This window comes from Prunus persica, chromosome G5 (assembly GCF_000346465.2).
Source record: "Prunus persica cultivar Lovell chromosome G5, Prunus_persica_NCBIv2, whole genome shotgun sequence".
NCBI classification, from domain to species: Eukaryota; Viridiplantae; Streptophyta; class Magnoliopsida; order Rosales; family Rosaceae; genus Prunus; species Prunus persica.
Genome location: NC_034013.1, coordinates 16,586,617 through 16,605,318, shown reverse-complemented (window position 1 = coordinate 16,605,318; position 18,702 = coordinate 16,586,617). Strand labels below are relative to the sequence as shown.

Genomic DNA, 18,702 nt, shown 5'->3' with positions numbered 1-18,702 from the left:
CCATCTAAAATTGCGGCAAAATTGGCGATGAGGGCGGCAGTTCTGGTAAAAGCGCAACACCCAACCCAAGTTATAGCGTTTTTGTGGGGGAAGAGGCACTGGGGGAGAAGTCGGGCAGCCGAATCCTTCAAAGTCGTCGGTGGCTTTTGCTCGTTTTAGATATTTTCAAATGTCAAAATTCTAATTTGTCCTCGTGGAATCTAACCCGTAAATCTCCAAACCCATTTGGACGCTGCCACATTATACACTCTCTACGCGTTTGCCATGCGACCGACACTTTTACTCTTCTACAATCATGCCCTCCCTTCGACCTAGATCTGGACACGTGTAATATGCTCGAGGGTTGAGAGAATAAACTGGGTTGGGTTGGGTTGGGTTTGGCCCATCTTGTCTCTTTCATTTACTGCAAAGTTGGGTCACAATTTCTATTACCACACCTATATTATAAGCTGCAAGGTAGATCCAAATTTCATTATTTTGATCGTTAATGGTTTTTTGGTTGTCTACGATCGGAAGAGAGATGAGGTTTTCTCTTACACATTATCAATGTATTATTAGGGTTGAATTGACATCATTAACGAGTTAGTTCAATATTAATTGGAAGACCAAATTATCATTAGTAGATAATTTCTCAGAAAAGAAAACAAATGAAAATGGTTATTTTTTTATTTTCCAGTTACGGGCTTTCCTTGTTATATATAAATAGTAAATAGGTAGCGGTGGCACGTAGTAAATGCCATACAATAATAATAATAATAATTAGTAGTAGCAAGTAAGTGGTACCAAAACAGAAAACATCCCATACCAAATTCCTCATCTCTCTTTACTCTCTGTCTGCCTGTGGGATTTCGTGTTCATAAAATTCCTCTTTTTGGTGCAATAATGAGGAGAAGCAGTAGCCACGATGGGTACAAACATCCATTTTAAATTATTTTGCGTCCTATTCACAACCGTTGTCTGTATTTGAAAGTGGAATTTGAGATCTATTCTAGAAGAAAAGAAACACCACCACCACCCATCATGGTTGTTGAGTAGAAGAGCAGTGACAAATTATTATTTTTCAAAAAAAGACGAGAGTAAGTGTACGACGCGTCGTTGGCACGTCATTATTGTTGGCCGAGTATAGAATCTTGGGATTGGCGAACTGAGCTGGGCTTTTGCTGTGGCCTCTATCTCTATGGAAGGAGGGAGAGCTATGTGAATTTAAAAAGGGAAATAGCTCTAAATGCCACCATTTTTATAATTTTAACTGAAAATACCATCTCTCTCCAAAAATTTTGCAACTATCACCTATAAATATATATTTATTGTCCACTTATTGCACACATATCACTTTTGCTAAAAAAAAATTCTCTCTGTCGCTCAGCTCTCTCTGTCTCTATTGCTCAAGTCTCACTCTCTGTTCAGCTCTCTCTGTCTCTATTGCTGAAGTCTCACTCTCTGTTCAGCTCTGTCTGTCTGTATTGCTCAAGTCTCACTCTCTGTTCGATCAGCTCTCACACTTTCTTCTCTCTTTTACTGTCGCGGGAAGCTCTAGGGGCTCTGTTGCACAGCTATCTCTCTCTCTCTCTCTCTCTCTCTCTCTCTCTCTCTCTCTCTCTCTCTCTTTGTGAAGCAGTGGTCTTCCTCTTCCATCGTTCACCTGCAAAAGGTACTGTTCATCGTCAATTTGAATTGGTTTATGGGTTTCTCTGAAGTTGGTTTAGGGTTTATGGGTTTCTATGAAATTGGTTTAGGGGTTTCTTCGAAATTGGATTAGGGTTTAGGAGTATCTCTGAAATTGGATTAGGGGTTTCTCTGAAATTGGTTTAGGATTTAGGGGTTTGTCTGAAATTGGTTTAGGGTTGAGGGGTTCCTTTGAAATTGTCTGATTCTGATGATTCCGTATTTGAAACATTGAATGGGTTTATTCTTTGTGGATTGATTCTTGCGTTTGATTTGGAATTCTGTTATTTTGCTGTTGTTTTGTTGTTGTTATTAATGTTTTATTGATGTTTTAGTGCTGTTTTTTGCTATCGTATTGCCAATTTAGTGGTTGTGTATTGGCATTTTAGTGCTGTTGTATTGCTAGTTTATTATGATTTTATTCTCGTTTTCATTATGGTTTTAATGGTTTTTGTGATTTTTGCAATTAAAGTTTGTGTTTCGTGTTGTTTTTTTTTTCCATCCAAAGAAGGAAAATTGTATGTGTCATTTATAGGTGTTGCTAAAAAATGGGTGAGGTTTCTTTGTAGGTTCAATTCAAATAAACAAGTGCATATGTGGTGCAACAAGGTCTTAAATTTTGTTAGATGTTTACTAGTCCTCTTATGTGAAAATATAGGTGGTTTACTTTGTAAGATGGTGCAGAGTTTCAAATCTAAGTCTTTTTACATATTTTTGTATTACTTTGTTTACTAAGTTTAGGGCTTGCATATTGGATATGGATGAGTTTTGTTTAGAACCATATGTGGTGTAATATGAGTTGTTTAAAAGTTTGCTGTTTTGTGCTTGATCATTGTGTGCTTAAAAGAAAGCGGGAAATGAGTGAAGATGGGAACCTACCAGCAGCAGCAGCTGTGGTTTAGAGAAATAGGGACATTGATTTTGCTATAAGCTAACTGTTTAAGCTTTTGCTTTTGTTGTTTGTGTATGGATACTTAGAGAAGTCTGTTTCTGAGGAGAACTTATAATTTTGTAATTGTACATGTCTTACAAACATTTTATACCGTTTTGATGGTTTATTTATGAATTTATCTTTCATTTTTTGTTAAGAAAAAACTGAAGGGATGGTGCCAATTTCTTTCATTTTCTTACATTTGAAAGGAGGGCCATAGTAGAGTCAGTACTGTGGTTGCCACTAATTCATAGGATGTTCCATTACATTATACCTTGAAGTGAATAAATTGTTTCCCGATGTCTTGGTGTTTTTTAAAACTGTTTCTAGTCAGATAGATTGATATCGTTACTCTTGAATTGTTGTCAATTAGGCTTGTGCTACCGCACATTCCCATTCTAGCGGAAGCTGTCTCATGATTAGATGGTGTGATTATATGGTGTGTTGAGATGTGTGTTTAGATATTATATTATGGAGGAGTGGTAGAGTACTGGGTGTGTTGAAACTTGGCTTTGAGCCATTAAATGAGGAGGTCAGTTGTAAATAGCTGGGGTTTTGTTTATGATATGTATTTTTTGAATTTTTTTCACTTCATATCCTATAATAGGCTGTTCATAAGTGGTGATTGTTTATTGCTTGTTATTGTGTAGATTGCAACCGACTGAAATTCTGTTTATAATATTGGCATGCAGGGCAATATGGTTGGTGAAATGAAGTTGATGATTGCGGAGGAACAAAAATTCCAAGGGAAAGCATTGTCGTTATCCCATACGAAGACGGCAATCACTACGATAAAGGAGAAATTCACTGAACAGCAGCTGCAACTGTTTGAACAGAGTTGTTTTGGTCATCTCCTAGGGATTGAGGACCTCAAGTGGACTTCTCCGATTGTCCACGGGTTGCTGCTCAGGAAAGCTGATCCCAAGACAGTTTCCCAACTGAACGGGATCAAATTCATCGTTGGCAAGAAGGTCATCCAATTCACGGCGCAGCAATTTTGCATCGTGACAGGGCTAAGGTTTGGAAACCTTCCCTTGATTCCGATTCCCACGAATGAGAACTGCTCATTGAAACGGAAGTACTTTGCCAACGATAAAGCTGTGAACCTGTTGGAATTAGAAAAGGCCTTCCTCCAATGCGATGATGTGGACGATGTATTGAAGCTTGGATTCGTATACTTTGCTGTCTTTGTGCTGTTGGGCAGCGAAAAACATGTCCACATTGACATGCGATATTTGAAGTTGGCGGAAGACCTTGAAGACTTTGGGAAGTATCCATGGGGTGCTGTGTCTTATGCGAAGACAAATGCGTCACTGCTGAGGGCACTTTGTGCAGATTACCAGCGAGTGAAAGTGCCCACAAAAACTGCCAAAACAAAAAAATCTGGAAAGAAACCAACAACAACGGCAACCGGTAGACCAAGAGAGTACCACCTCAAAGGTTTTCCGTATGCACTTCAGGTGAGCAAATGTCCATTGATGTTGAAGTTAAATTGCATTTGTTTACAATGACTGACCTTTTATTCCTGAAACCAGATTTGGGCGTATGAGGTGTTTCCAGCGTTGGCTGCACTACATTTGGTGGTGCACGAAGAAAATGCGCACATCCCTCGTTTACTACATTGGAGGAGCAATAGTTCGCCGCGTTTTTATGAGCTAATGAGCCAAGTATTCGAGAACCGTGAGGTTAGTTCAGTTTTTAATGATCATGTTCGGGATATGAAAATATAATATAATTACTTTACTGATATGTATATTGTATGTGTAAATTGCAGGTTGATGTGCAGCTTCTTCGGCCATCTGTGATGGACAAGCAGCAGCCGTATTGGACTTGGGGTGACAGTGCTGACGACAGTGAAGAACTTGTTCACTTGTTGGGCGATGACGCTGAACAACAAACCGCCACTTCTGCCTCTGTAGAAGAAAAAGAGAAGGACATTGACGATACTGCAAACCTTCCGTCGTCTTCTAAGGCAAGCATTACAGTTTTTCGAAGATATACGTCATTTTACAATAGGAAAATAACTGCTCTATAGTTGCAATATTTTGTGGCCTGCATAGTAACACATGCATTATAACTTAGTGCAGGGTACAGTCGCGTCCAGAGAGTTACGCACTTTGAAGCGTGACTTTCAAAGGACAAAGGATGAATTGGCCAAAGTTTCCCTATCAAATCGAGCACTTTGCGACAGAGTGCATCAGTTGGAAGACAAGGTACGGAAGGAGTCAATGAAAGCTGAAAAAGAGTTTGAAAAATATACAAAGTGTGTGGAGGATTTCCGCAACACCCTGTCTTCAATGGAGCATTATTTTAAGTTGGAGATAGAGCAGCTGAAAAAACAAAATGGTGGGGTGAATGAAGCTGCGGAAGGACATGAGGACCTCGGTAGTCCTCATATGAATGAAGGAGGCAACAATGACTTGTCGCCATTACATGCCTATGTAAGTCCGCTGACAGAACCGGTAGTAATGGAAACACAAGTCCCCGGTGATGGAGCCGAACCTTCCGCAGCCATGGTAGTTGAAGAGGCAAAATTGGCCGCTTCAGTTCCTCACTCAGAAGTGCATGAAGTAGCTGACCCGGCAGAATCCGATGAGCTGCCTACCCCGGAAGATGTTGCTGGGTGTGACGAAATCTGCCAAAGAGTCATGAAGCTGTTAGAAGATTGGAAAATCAGTAAGAGTATGCCATCGGGAGGTTTGATGAATCCTCCAAGTCTACCCACAGTTACTATGGCTGGTGATGAAGAAGGTAGTTCAAGTGTTGAAAACAAAGAAGTGAAAGGTAAAGGGTGCAGACAGAAGCGCCCGGCGCAGACATTGTTGAGCCCATTTACAGATCCTTTGAGGAAGAAGAGGACGATGACTGTGTCGGCTGCGACTGCAACCCCGCCATGTTTTGATCCATCCAAATCCTTGCCCATTGAAGATGTGAAGGCAGTAATACAGTTTTGCAGTGCCTGGAAAAGCGATATCAGGTTACGATTCTTGACCTTTCAATTCCAATATTCATCCTATTGTACTATGTAGTCATACACTAATGAGAGAATGCAGAGTTTGCTTTAATATACATGTGTCTTTTTTTCATCAACAAAGTCATATTTATGACATGACGACACAAGTAACCGTTGCAAGTTTGCCTTTTGTAGTGCGGAGGTGCAGCTGGAATCATTTTCAGTGGGCGCTGATTTTTTCTACAGACTTGTCGATGAAACCGAATGGATGAGCTCAAGGGTAACGATACACAAAGCTGTACTTTATTACGATAATTCAATTGTTTTCTCACCTTTTTTAAGTGTTGAGTTGTATGAAATTGTGCTAATATTATATGTGTCAACTTTCAGCACCTGGACATGGCAACCTTTCTTATCCGCAAAAGGCAACTATCTCATCCGTTGGTTTTTGGAACGGACTGGACAACGGCAGATTGTTGCTTGCAGGTAAACATGTAACCATTGTGCAGCAATTTGTGCTTCATTTGCTGTCGGTTGTGCTTTTCTAATATGCCTTCATTTAAATTTATGCAGCAATTTCTAGAGCCGTTCAAACCGACGGGCAGGAAACGTGGATCGAAGAAGGCTTCTAGTTCAAACACCGTTGACCTTCCAGCCAGCAAGGTGAAGAATTTACATCACTTTGTGCGTGGTACGTGGCAACACGGCTATGCCCAAGCTTGGACAAAAGTCCGGAAGGTGTATTTTCCATATAATCTGAAAGGGTCTCATTGGGTTGCAATCGAACTTGATTTCGTAAGACATACTGCAACCGTGTATGACTCCTATATTGATTATACGAAACGTTCAAAGCTGGTTACGCAACTGCACCCTATTAGCGATACGCTGGCACGAGTGCTGTTCGATATGCACTTTTATGATGATTCTGAGGTTGAAGAGGTGAAGCAAAAGGGGCTGACGATGTCGATGTATACGCCATTCTCAGTGTGCAGCATTGCAGATGTGCCACAACAACGAGATGGGTAACGTTTGTGAATTTTGTGCTGTTTATCCAAATTTGACATAACTGCAGTTCTAATTTCCCAACTAATTCGCCTCACAGTGCGTCTTGCGGAATCTTGACCGTCAAATTCATCGAGCATCTCAGTGCTGGGATGTCGGTAGATAAAGTTGACCCTTTGAAGATCAAATATTACCGACTCAAGCTTGCAATTGAGGGTTTAAGGGGGGAGGCATATTTATGAGGTAAATTTCTTCATGTCCGATAATTCACCTCACCCTGTAAGTTTCTTTTCGGCTGTCTATGCCAACACAAATACAAAAACTTATTTGGTACTATGAACTGATTTGGCAGTATGAAATTTGGCACTATGAACAATGAACTGATTTGCTGGCAGTTACAAATGAACATAGTCTTCATTGTAGAACTGCCCTTCATAAATGCCTTCATCTGCACTGAACCCAATTGTTATTGCAGGTTGGTCTCAACCAAGGGTTGATTGCAATATTCCAACCAAGATGACCATACACTGTTATTTGATGTAGGTTTTTTGTATGACATGGCTTTGCTTTAATTGGTTTGGTTGTTCCAAGTTTTATGTTCTGGTTTATCTCACAGTAACTGCCGAGTCGTTTTTCATTTCATGTATTTGTCTGTGGTATTTTGTTCCCCAATATTCTGATTATGGTCAATATGTAAACCTTGGCCAGGGTCTGCGGGAATGGATATTCAAAAGTACATAAAGGTTGAGAAGGTCCCTGGTGGCCAGTTGGAAGATTCAGTGGTTCGCAAAGGAGTAATGATTAACAAAGATGTTATTGCACCTGGAAAAATGAGAAGAAAGATTTTCAACCAACGCATCATTCTTCTTGATTGGCCGCTCGAATATAAGAAAGGCGAGAACCAAACAAATGCTGAGTTGCTTAAAGAAGAAGATTGGGGAGTCCTGCTACAATTGGAAGAAGAATACATCGAGAGGCTATGTGTGCAAATATTGAAGTTTAAACCAGATGTGGTTATCACAGAAAAGGGGCTTAGTGACTTGGCATGCCATTATTTTAGCAAGGCCGGCGTCAGTGGAATGAGGAGGTTGCGGAAAACAGATAATAACCGAATTGCCAAGGCTTCTGGGGCTGTAATTGTTAACAGACCAGATGAATTGCAACAGTCTGATGTTGGTACACGCGCTGGGATATTTGAGGTTAAGAAAATTGGTGATGAGTTTTTTGCATTCATTGTTGATTGCAAAGAGCCTAAAGCATGTACTGTACTCTTGAGAGGTCCTAGTAAGGATCTGTTAAATGAAGTGGAAAGGAATTTGTACGTATAATAGTTTTACTTCTTTGTCCCCATTACGTAGAATAAATATATTATGCTGAAATGTCATATTTACTCCCTTATATCTGGTCATAGGATGCCATGTCTGTAGCAAGAAACATCCTCAAGAATCCGAAACTTGGTCCTGGTGGTGGTGCTACACAGTTAACTGTATCTGCTACATTGAAGCAAAAGAGTTCATCTGTGGAAGGTATAGAAAAGGTAAAAGCTCCTTTCCTCATCCAAAAGTTTGGTATTTGTTGTGTAAAACTCGTCCAAAAATAACTCCTTGTGGAAGTACAAATCTAAATTATGTGAATAAACTGGCTGTCACTTCAATTCACATGCTCGTTGACATACTTTAGATTAAGAATTAGTTGTGGTTTCACTTTACATGCATTTGATTGGAGTTTTATGGCTACACGTGTTTTTATGGTAAAACAGTGGCTGTATGAAGCTGCTGTTATAGCTTTTGAGGCTATACCACGTACTTTGGCTCAGAATTGCGGGGTGAATGTGATTAGAACAATGACGGCGCTGCAGGGAAAGGTTTGAATCTGTTTTGTATGGCTTTGTTCAGTTTTTTAATGATTTGTCATTTCTATATACGTTCTGATGCATCATTATTATTTTGGTCATAATATGATGCATCATTTAGATCCTAAGCACAATTTTTTTTCCATAGCATGCAAATGGTGAAAAATCTTGGATTGACATTGATGGTAACACTGGTGTGATAACTGATGTGAAAGAGAAAAAGATAGGTGGATATCTTTTTGGCTTACTATTGTTGCTCTCTTTTATTTCCTTCGCTATCTCAATATTCACATTTGTTGGGTGATTTATATTTGCTGAAAGCTCTGAAATAGGACTTTTAATGTAGTATTGTTCTCAAATGTATCCATTATATGTCCCTTTATTGATATGGCATAAGTGTCAATCTTCTGGTTTATATTGTCGATTTGCTTCAGTAGTAGTTCTAGTTTAGAGCTTCTCCCAATATATTTCGACAGCACTCATGTGAGGGGAAGTGCTGTTGTCGTGGTTATTACAAAATTTCCCCATAAATATATTTTGTTGGTAAGGCTGTTCATTTTGAGGAATTATGATGTCAGATATGGGATGCCTACAACGTGAAGGGCCAGAGTTTTAAAACGGCCATAGAAGCTGCTTGCCTACTTCTCAGAATCGATGACATTGTGAGTGGGATGAAGAAGAAGCAGCCTCCTAGTGCCAAAGCTCCTTCCAAGCCTCAAGTTGAGACAGAAGGCGATGCAGATAATGAGCAAATAATTCCGGAGTGCTTATGGAGAGCACGTGGTTATCTCAGTTTGAATGAAGTTTTGCTTTAAAGAAGAAAAAAAGGAGCATTATAAGTTTGATGACGATATTTTTTAGGTTTGTAATGTCACCTTAACTTGGTAGTGTGTGTTTTGTCCCTCTTCTTTCTTTCTCAATCGACGAGGGGTTGGAAAGAAGAGAAGTCTTCTTATTGGAGAATGCTAATGTTAGTTTCACATGTCATCTGTGTATCGAACACAATTTATTTGTTCAACTTCGTGGATTGGCACAGTGGAGCTTATTTCTACCATTCTTCTGAATGATTGTTAACAGTCCAAACTTAGTTATTGACACAAATATGTAATTTTCTTAAAGTAAGAAAACAAAAAGTTTTTCATGGCCAAGCATCAATTTTAATAAGCCAGTGTGGCACCTAAAACACACAACGTACGGCACTGTACAGAAACTTGTGGAGGAAAGGATTCATATTGAGCATCTATTTTATCCACTTAGGGAGAGTAAGAATTGATCTTGTCACTCCCATATTCAGCCAATATGCCACGTATTGATTCAAAGCAGAGCTTAAAAATGAAACGAAAGCAGATAAAAAACCCTAGACACGGCCAGGTGATGCAACTGAAATTGGCAAATAGCAAAGATGACATGAAGTCTGGGACTTCACAAGCGAGGCTGAACGAGGATGAAGCTGTGAGGGTTGCATACAAGCATGGGACGCCTCTTGAAGGAGGCAAAATTGGTGATTCTGAGCCTGTGGATTTATTTTCCAGTCCTCATCATATTCCAAAGTAGGGCAATATGCGTACAATACAAAGGCAATACGAAGGCAATATGACCACAATAAATATACAATACGAAGGCAATAGTAGGGCAATATGGCCACAATAAATATACAATACGAAGGCAATAGTAGAGCAATATAAGTACAATATAAAGGCAATATTAGGGCAATATACATACAATACATATACATTACAGTATTAAGGGAATACAAACACAATACAAATGCAATATTAAGTCAATGTACATACAATACATACACATTACAGACAACATTTCACACATGCGAAAGAAATCGCCTCCCAAACTGAACAATACTATCTATCCCGCGAAGGGAAAATGAAGGCAACAAAAGATCCATGTACTCGGGTGAGATGAACTGAAGCAGCATTCACCGTTAGTACAGGTCCATCAAAAGATCCATGTCTTTGTCCTTTCTTCTCGCTGCATGCACGAGGCTATGATGAGCCATTCCATCAGAACCCATATTCAGTACCTGCCAGACACCAGCTACATCAATTTCACTCCAATTGTGGTCTGGTGAGATGACCGAAGCATAATCTCGGAACATTTCGAAGCCGTTGTTGAAACATTCAACCATTTCATGGTTATATTCTTCAGATTGTGTGAATGTTTCGAGGGCATTTTTCTTTGTGTCTTCCAATTTCAACTTCAAGGACTCTAACTCTTTGCTCCGACTTTTTGCTTTAAGAGCTTGCTTCACCTCTCCAGCGTATGCTTTGTTCAACTTGTTGGCCAAGTTTCCCATAACTTGGCCATGAATATCGCACTTACTCTCCCACCAATCCGTTGCCTTTGACATATATTGGAGGTGGTGCTTGACGGCAGAGATTTTGTCAAGGGGATCATGAGTGTCAGCCTCACTTCCAGATGAAGTGGGATCATGATTGGGAGTCCGAGGTGGAGATGGGAATGGCACATGCCAGGGGTGGTCCCCCGGGTAACTCACATGCTCGTTAGGAGGGCGTACATCTGACATGTTGAAGTATTACTGGGGACAATTCACAGCTGTTGCCTGCAACCAAACAAATAGAGGTACATTCAGTCTCCAGTTGTAAACGACTATATGGTTAGGTTGAGTGGAGAATATTTGCCTTTCAGTAAGACTAATTACCTTTCCCGTTAAGAAGGTGCCTCTGTTGCAGTTCTATATAGGAAGGTTCAGTGATATGTACGAACTTATATGAGGTAAATTGGGTTTTGTGTTGGTGCATTAAATTGATGGGATTCAAAACTACACCATTAACTCCTTGGCTGTCAGTTACAGCAGTACAACATGACATTAACAACAATAAAATTGGCTTCCAAACGACAAAAAACCAAACCTGACTGGGAGATACGAAATTGTGGATTGGAACCCAAAATAGGACTAGGTAAGTAAGCATTTATTGCGAATTTCAGAACACAAAATTGGAAAATAGGAAATTAGCAAAACACGAAAATTGGAAATTTGGAAAAGTGAAAACTTAAAACTTGGATATGGGAAATAAGGAAACTTGGAAAATTGGAAATTGAAGAAATGGAAAATTGGAAAATCGGAAATACGAAAAAATGGAAAGTTGGAAAATTGGAAAATTGGAAAATTGGAAAATTGGAAAATTGGAAAATTGGAAAAAGGAAATAAGGAAAAATTGGAAACAGGAAACTAGGCAATAGGATCAAATGACAGTTGGAAAATTCAAAAATTGGAAAAAGAAAATAAGGAAAAATTGGAAACAGGAAAGTAAGCAATATGATCAAATGACAGTTGGAAAATAGGAAAATTGGAAAAAGGAAAAAAGGACACTTGGAAAATAGGAAATTTGGAAATTGTAAATTGGAAAAGAAAGCAACTTGGAAATTTGGAAATTTTGAAATTGGACAAAAGGAAACTTGGAAAATAGGAAAATAGGAAAATAGGAAAAAATGGAAATAGGCAATAAAGGAAACTCTGAAAACATTAAAAGTCGAAAATTCGAAATAGTAAATAAGAAAAAAGGACAGTTGGAAAATAGGCAAATAAGCTAATTGGGACATTGAAAATTGGAAAATTGGAAAAATGGAATATTGGATAACTGGATAAATGAAAAATAGGAAATAAGGCAACTTGGAAAATAGCAAAATTGGAAATTGAACAAAAGGACAGTTACCAAAATGAAAAATTTGAAATTGGAAAAAAAGGAACTTAGAAAATAGTCGAATTGGAAATAAAAACATTGGATAATTGGACAAAATGTTAAATTTTGAAAAATGGAAATAGGAAACAGGGACACATGGAAAATCAGAAAACTGGAAACGAATTGAAATTGTGGAAATGGGAAATAAGACAATTACCATATTGGACAATTTTAATTACTGTCTGAATTAGGCAAAGTAGGCAACTTTTTTTAAGTACATAATGGGGGGAAATGGGAACATTGAAAAATTGGACAACTGGAAATAGAACAAAAGGAAACTTAGGAAGTTGGAAAATGGGAAAATAGGGAATAGGAACAAATAATGAATAATTGAAAAATTGGATGACACATGGAAAATAGGAAAATATGAAAAATGGCAAAATGGAAACGAATTGAGATTGCTGAAATGAGAAATCAGACAATAACCATTATTGGTCAATTCGAATGAGGTGGTGAATTAGGCAAATAGGCAACTCCCTTATTTCAAATACATAATGGGAAAATTACCAAGTTCGGAACGTCCAACATACAAATAGATTACAAAAAGGCATAAAGTCAACCTGGGTAATAACTCCCGCCCATACTATCCCGCCCAATACTATCCCGCCTAACACTCCCGCCAATCCCTCCCGCCAATTACTCCCCCTAATCCCTCCCGCCAATAACTCTCTGACTTACTGGTTTGGTCATTAAAACCTGCCTATATTAATCAACCTAGCTGTTTGGCTCAGAAAACTTCCATCACATTAACTGCTGCTTACAGTCATTACCTTCCCCACTGATTTCACTCACATCGCATTTAGTCCCCTGTTGTTCCAATGAAGTTGTAGACCAGGCAACAATAAATATCAAAGACCATGGACCATAACCTCACACCAAACCCAACGCTTTCAATTACTGAAGGAGGGGAGACTGAAACAGAAGCCAAGTCACCGAATTCACTCCCTGCAGACTTGGTCCATGGCATACAGCAATGTCGAGGCAATACCATGTTTTGGAAAAATCTTCATGCAGAGATAGTTTCAAAAATTGTGGAGGGCCAAGCTAGATGGGGTGTCATAAAAAACCGCACAATTCGCTCTCGTTATCATGCGCGCATGCATCTCCTACATATAAAGAGAATGAAAGAAAAAATTGAAATTGCCCCTGCCACTGCAATTATGGTATTCAAGGAATCAGAAGCAATGGCCAAGTTGAAGCAAGAACAAGTGGAAAAGGGATTCGAACTATTTCGTAAATTTGCAAAAATTGTGGATCCGGCAGGAAACTGGGCCAACATCACTGTGGCCGGGGTCATGAATTTCATGGGTCGCGGTCACCGCACTTGAAGAGTATGCAAGTTCGAATTTGTCAACAGCAGGGAAATGGAACTATGAGGTGGCGTATTTTTGTATTATGTAACGATGGGGTGGCCTGTTGTTGTATTATGTAAGTTTGGAAATAGGATTTTATGGAATGATGAAGCCTCATTTTGTAGGGAAATGGAACTATGAGGTGGCGTATTTTTGTATTATGTAACGATGGGGTGGCCTGTTGTTGTATTATGTAAGTTTGGAAATAGGATTTTATGGAATGATGAAGCCTGTTGTTGTATTTGTATTTGTGCGTATACAGTTTATCGGTCTCCAGTTCTGTGGCGATATAGCAGCAATAAATATGCAATAAACATGCGGATAGTGGCAATATTATGTCAATATCAGTACAATAGAGTGGCGATAGAGATACAATATGATCCTCTTACAGGACGTACTGCATGTATTCAAGTTTTAAATTATATGATCCAAAAAAATACTAATAAATAAACAAAAAAGTAATTACAACCTGGAAAAAAGGATGAATTATACATCCCTTAAAAGACAGATGGCCTACAGTACAGACCTTCAAAATGAACTCTATATATATATAATGCATGCTTTGTAGCACCATCACATCCCCCCCTAAATTACAGAAACATGACACCCCAAAACCTCATGCTCCTTCCTCTTTCAACCCCTAAATTATCCATTGGATGCCCAATACTAGATCACTGCTTGGGGGGTGGGATACCTTGCAAGTCCATAACAGAATTAGTAGGGGAGAGTGGTTCTGGGAAGACGCAGCTTTGTCTCCAACTTACGGTACGAGCTCAGCTCCCACCCTCACATGGCGGACTAGGAGGCTCCTCCGTCTACATATTCACAGAATTCAGCTTCCCATTTCGTCGATTGCAACAACTAGGCAACCTTTATCATGCATCATACCCCAACTTAATAAGGTTGGAGCCATTGGAAGACATATATGTTCATGGTGTTCATGATGCTCAAGAACTCATCCATGTCCTTGGAGACATAGAAGCATTTATTGCCATTGATCACACCCGCCTACCTGTGAAACTCATTGTCATTGATTCCATTGCTGCATTGTTCCGAACACAGTATCAGACAACACCGGCAGATTTGAAACGGCGGTCTGAAATGTTCTTCAACATATCGGGGACATTGAAGGGTTTAGCAAATAAGTTTGGGTTGGTGGTGGTTGTCACCAACCAAGTGGTGGATTTTATTGGGCCACATGATGGAGTGAATGGGGTGAGGTTGGGAAACTTGGAGTCCCTGGACACATCAGGCAGACGGGTGAGTCCAGCTTTGGGCCTGGCTTGGGCACATTGCATAAATTCAAGAGTGTTCTTGGCAAGACATGAGCAATGTATTGAGGTTGACATTCGTAATGCTCCTTCAACAAGTATATGTAGTCAAACACACAGGATATTTCACCTTGTATTTGCCCCACATCTGGCCTATGCATCGGCCGAATTTGTAATAAAAAAAGAAGGTATAGTCGGAGTATCACAGTAACTGTGTAATATAGGAATTCTAAGCACTTTAATGTTTTGGATCCATTTGGAATTACATTCCAGTCCCTTTAATTTCGCACTCAAATTATAATAGCAATCTGGAAGCAATACCAGTACAATAAAAGGTCAATATAATAGCAATCTGTCAGCAATACAGCATGCTGTAGCAATGCAACCCAAATAATGCAAATTTAAAAGAATTCCCATTCAACATAACACGAAACCCACCACAAATAAAAGTAGAGTTTACATGACCTACTAAAGCAACACAAATCATATTGTCTAAGATACATTGCGCAATGGAATATTGTTTTTACATGTGCTTTTATTGTGCCCTGCGGAACCGCACCTTGAGCACTTTCTTCTAATGGTGCCCTCTCCTTGCGAGGGAATTCTTAACTTCTTTCGTCTGCCTGGCATGACCCTTGCCATGGGAGGCAGCACAACTCGACTTCGAACATCTTCAGGAGTATCCCACATTCCGTGAGGTTGTACCGGGTAGATGCTATCCGAATAAGCATCCATCCAGGTTTTCCGAGTGTAATACCGAGAAGCCTTTGCGTATACACTTACTTTCAAGAAGCGGCAAACTGCAACTACATGCTTACAAGGTAGCTGCTCAAGCTGAAACTTTCTACAACTACAACTGTTGTTCGTCAAATCTACGAGGCCGTCCATATCACCGTCCAAAACATTATACTGTGCATTATTAACTTTAACCACATTCATCCTTGCCGCATCCTCCAACCTGTTCCTCAACTTCTTCTCTCCAAAATTGGGGCACAATGTTGTTGTGCAATTCAAAGCCAACTCACGACGTTCGGTGAACCATTTCACAAGGAGATTAACAATTTCCCCTATCAAATGAACCACTGGCAGCATTCTTGCAAACCTAAGGACTGAGTTGATTGACTCCGCAATATTTGTTGTCATTACATTGTACCGGCGTCCATCCATGTGAGCTCTAGACCACTTATGTAACCCTGCGTCTTCAAGATATTGAGCAACATGTTCCTTTCGCTTTATCTTTTGAAAATGACAATCAAATTCAGCAATGGAATAAGATTTCGCAGCCTTCTCAAAGTGCATAAGTATGTGATCACGCTTTTTCAACTTGCAAGTGCGTTTCATGTTCCCCTTCATATGATAAAAGCATATGCCATGTTGTGCAGTTGGAAAAATTTGGTTCCACACATTCTCTATGCTAACATTGCGATCAGAAATAATAACAAGATTGGGACACTCACCAATGGCTTCATGAAGTTTAGTGAAAAACCAATGCCATGATGCATCCGTCTCCAAATCTCCGATCCCAAAAGCAAGAGGATATATATTTCGATTACCATCGAATGCATTTGCTACAAACATAACACCCTTGTACTTGGATTTTAAATGAGTGGCATCCACGGCTATCACTGGGCGCATGGAAGAACGGAACCCTCTAATACATGCGCCAACCGCCATAAATAAATACACAAAGTGATTGTTCTCATCAGTTCGGATGTGTGTTTTTGTGCCGGGATTCATACGCTCCAATTCATAGCAATAAGCTGGAAGGATATAATATGCCTCCTCCGCTGATCCTCTAATGGACAATAGAGCTAACTCCCTTGCTTTCCAAGCTTTCGAATAATGGATGGTGCAACCAAAGTTGTATTTCACATCTCTCATAATGTCACTTGGTGTGTATATTGTCCGACAATCCTTCAACTTCCTTTTAAGTGAAGTGGCTACAAGTGCTGCGGTTGCTTGACGATGCTTGTCACTTACGAACCTCAAATCACATTCATGAACAGTTGTACACCTCACAATCATGAAGCTGTATTCTCCAATTCTCGATGCTCGGACCCGCCATGGGCATGGACGTTGACAACAAACCACAAGCAACCTCTTAGTGCAAGAGAATTGCACCTTAAATTCAAAGTGGCCTCTTAATGCCGTCAACCGTAACTCCGTCAACAATGCTTTCTTACTAGAGAAAATTTGCCCAACTGCAATTTTTGGATTCCAATCGCTTCGTGAAAACCCGCTGTCCAAATATGCTTCTTCATCATTTACACCGACTGCATTATACCGATTTTGTTCACCCATTTGACTCCAATAATGTTGACGAGTGGGTTCAGATTCTCCTCCTAAACGCATTTTTGGCAACTGGGCAGCTGTGTTCAAGCACCCCAAATTAGGAGGGGCAGAGTACACTGACACTTCATTTCTTTCAGTACCATTATCACCACCATGCATGTCCTCCACCTCGCTAAAATCAATCATATCCATAAAATCTGTCCCTACTTCACCTCCCAAATCAGTGACATTTGTATTATTCCAAGTTACTTCATTGCTTTCAACAATGGCAACTGAAGAATGACCCATCCGACTACTATCTGTCGTGATATGCATACTATGAACTACATCATTTGTCAGTCCTTTATCTTCTATACTCACGAGTAAGGGAGCTAGTTTTGAAGGTGTTACCTCGGAATTGTACTTCATAAAAAAATTGACATCATCATCGTCCTCAATCTTTATGTGCTTCCACTCATTCGAGGCCACCAAAACTGAGAATTTTAAGCAAACCTTGTCTTCCCTGCTGTTTGTATTACCAATCTGATGCACGCGGTCCAACAGTTCAGCAAATTTGATGGTACGTGGAACTATTAAGCCTTTTGAGTCACCCCCTTCGTATTTGCACATCTTCTTCGAGGTGACCCATTTTCCATTGTAGCACACGAGAATAACAATTGTCTCCATTTCTGACCATGACAAAACAACATTTCATTCACACAATATAACCACAATAACCATACAATACAATAGCAATATAACCACAATATAACCACAATATATACGCAATATAACCACAATATAACAGCAATATATAGGCAATATAACCACAATATAACAGCAATATATAGGCAATATAATGGCAATATAACAGCAATACGACTGTAAAATAAGAGGAACACAACAGAATCACACTATACAGATCTACTACATCAAATAGAAAATCCCAAGTTTCAAGATTCACATATCCAGACCAATCTAAATGCAATTGGTACAAACCCAGATGAATGAGCATGAATATTCAACAAAACCTAACCCAAATAAATTAAACCCAAAACGAATTTAACACAAACCCAAACAATCAAACTATAACCCATTTCACATAATACTGATATTAAGAAAATAACCATCAACACTACCTTTTCGAGGTCGGCAATCCACTAGAGCTTCAAGCTTGCAAGCAGCTATTCAGAAGACATAGCTAAAGGGAGGGGTTCGCGATTCCAAACAGAGAGCAAGAGATCGAATAGGGGAGAAAGGGACATAACGGAGCTTGAGAGAGACAGCTGCGCTATGAGAAACAGAGAAACAGAGTTGTGCTAGAGAGAGAGAGCGAGCGAGAGAGCCAAGAGAGAGAGAGCCAAGAGCGAGAGAGCCAAGAGTGAGAGAGCCAAGATAGAGAGAGCCAAGAGAGACACAGAGAGCTGTGATACACAGATACCAAAGAGAAAGAGAGCTGTGCCAGAGAGAGAGAGAGAGAGAGAGAGCTGTGTGAGCTTCTTCTCTCCAAAATTTCTGAACTTGTGAAAAATCAGCAATAAGTGGACAATAATTTTATATTTATAGGTGATAGTTGTACAAAAATTGGGAAGGGATGGTATTTTTAATTAAAATTATGAAATGGGTGTCATTTAGGGCTATTTCCCATTTAAAAAACACAGCATAACGTGAACATGATCTGTAGTT

General features: G+C 39.6%; 3 protein-coding genes and 1 pseudogene across 4 annotated transcripts; 2 read left to right on the top strand and 2 right to left on the bottom strand.

The window, feature by feature from the left end:
- Window positions 3,040-8,151, top strand: LOC109949365 (annotated as a pseudogene).
- LOC109949108 lies at window positions 10,127-17,467 on the bottom strand. 2 transcript variants are annotated; one of them, XM_020563476.1, is made up of 2 exons: window positions 17,428-17,467; window positions 10,127-10,981 (listed from the first exon to the last, which is right to left on the bottom strand). In XM_020563476.1, exon 2 carries the CDS (start codon window positions 10,943-10,945, stop codon window positions 10,343-10,345), a length of 603 nt encoding a protein of 200 aa, XP_020419065.1. In that variant the 5' UTR covers window positions 10,946-10,981; window positions 17,428-17,467; the 3' UTR covers window positions 10,127-10,342. The 2 variants fall into 2 exon arrangements, with proteins under 2 accessions (XP_020419065.1, XP_020419066.1); XM_020563477.1 differs by lacking the exon at window positions 17,428-17,467 and adding an exon at window positions 11,081-11,217.
- On the top strand, window positions 13,488-14,956 carry LOC109949364 (DNA repair protein XRCC3 homolog). The gene has a single exon (XM_020564795.1). It carries the CDS (start codon window positions 14,075-14,077, stop codon window positions 14,954-14,956), a length of 882 nt encoding a protein of 293 aa, XP_020420384.1. The 5' UTR covers window positions 13,488-14,074.
- LOC109949107 lies at window positions 14,995-18,183 on the bottom strand. Its single transcript, XM_020563475.1, has 2 exons — window positions 18,156-18,183; window positions 14,995-17,705 (listed from the first exon to the last, which is right to left on the bottom strand). The coding sequence occupies exon 2, from the start codon at window positions 17,701-17,703 to the stop codon at window positions 15,238-15,240; it is 2,466 nt and encodes an 821-aa protein (XP_020419064.1). The 5' UTR covers window positions 17,704-17,705; window positions 18,156-18,183; the 3' UTR covers window positions 14,995-15,237.

Excerpts from the sequence above, each read along its gene's own strand:
- LOC109949108 (XM_020563476.1), bottom strand. The coding sequence starts at position 10,945 with ATGTCAGATGTACGCCCTCCTAACGAGCATGTGAGTTACCCGGGGGAC.
- LOC109949364 (XM_020564795.1), top strand. The coding sequence starts at position 14,075 with ATGACACCCCAAAACCTCATGCTCCTTCCTCTTTCAACCCCTAAATTA.
- LOC109949107 (XM_020563475.1), bottom strand. The coding sequence starts at position 17,703 with ATGGAGACAATTGTTATTCTCGTGTGCTACAATGGAAAATGGGTCACC.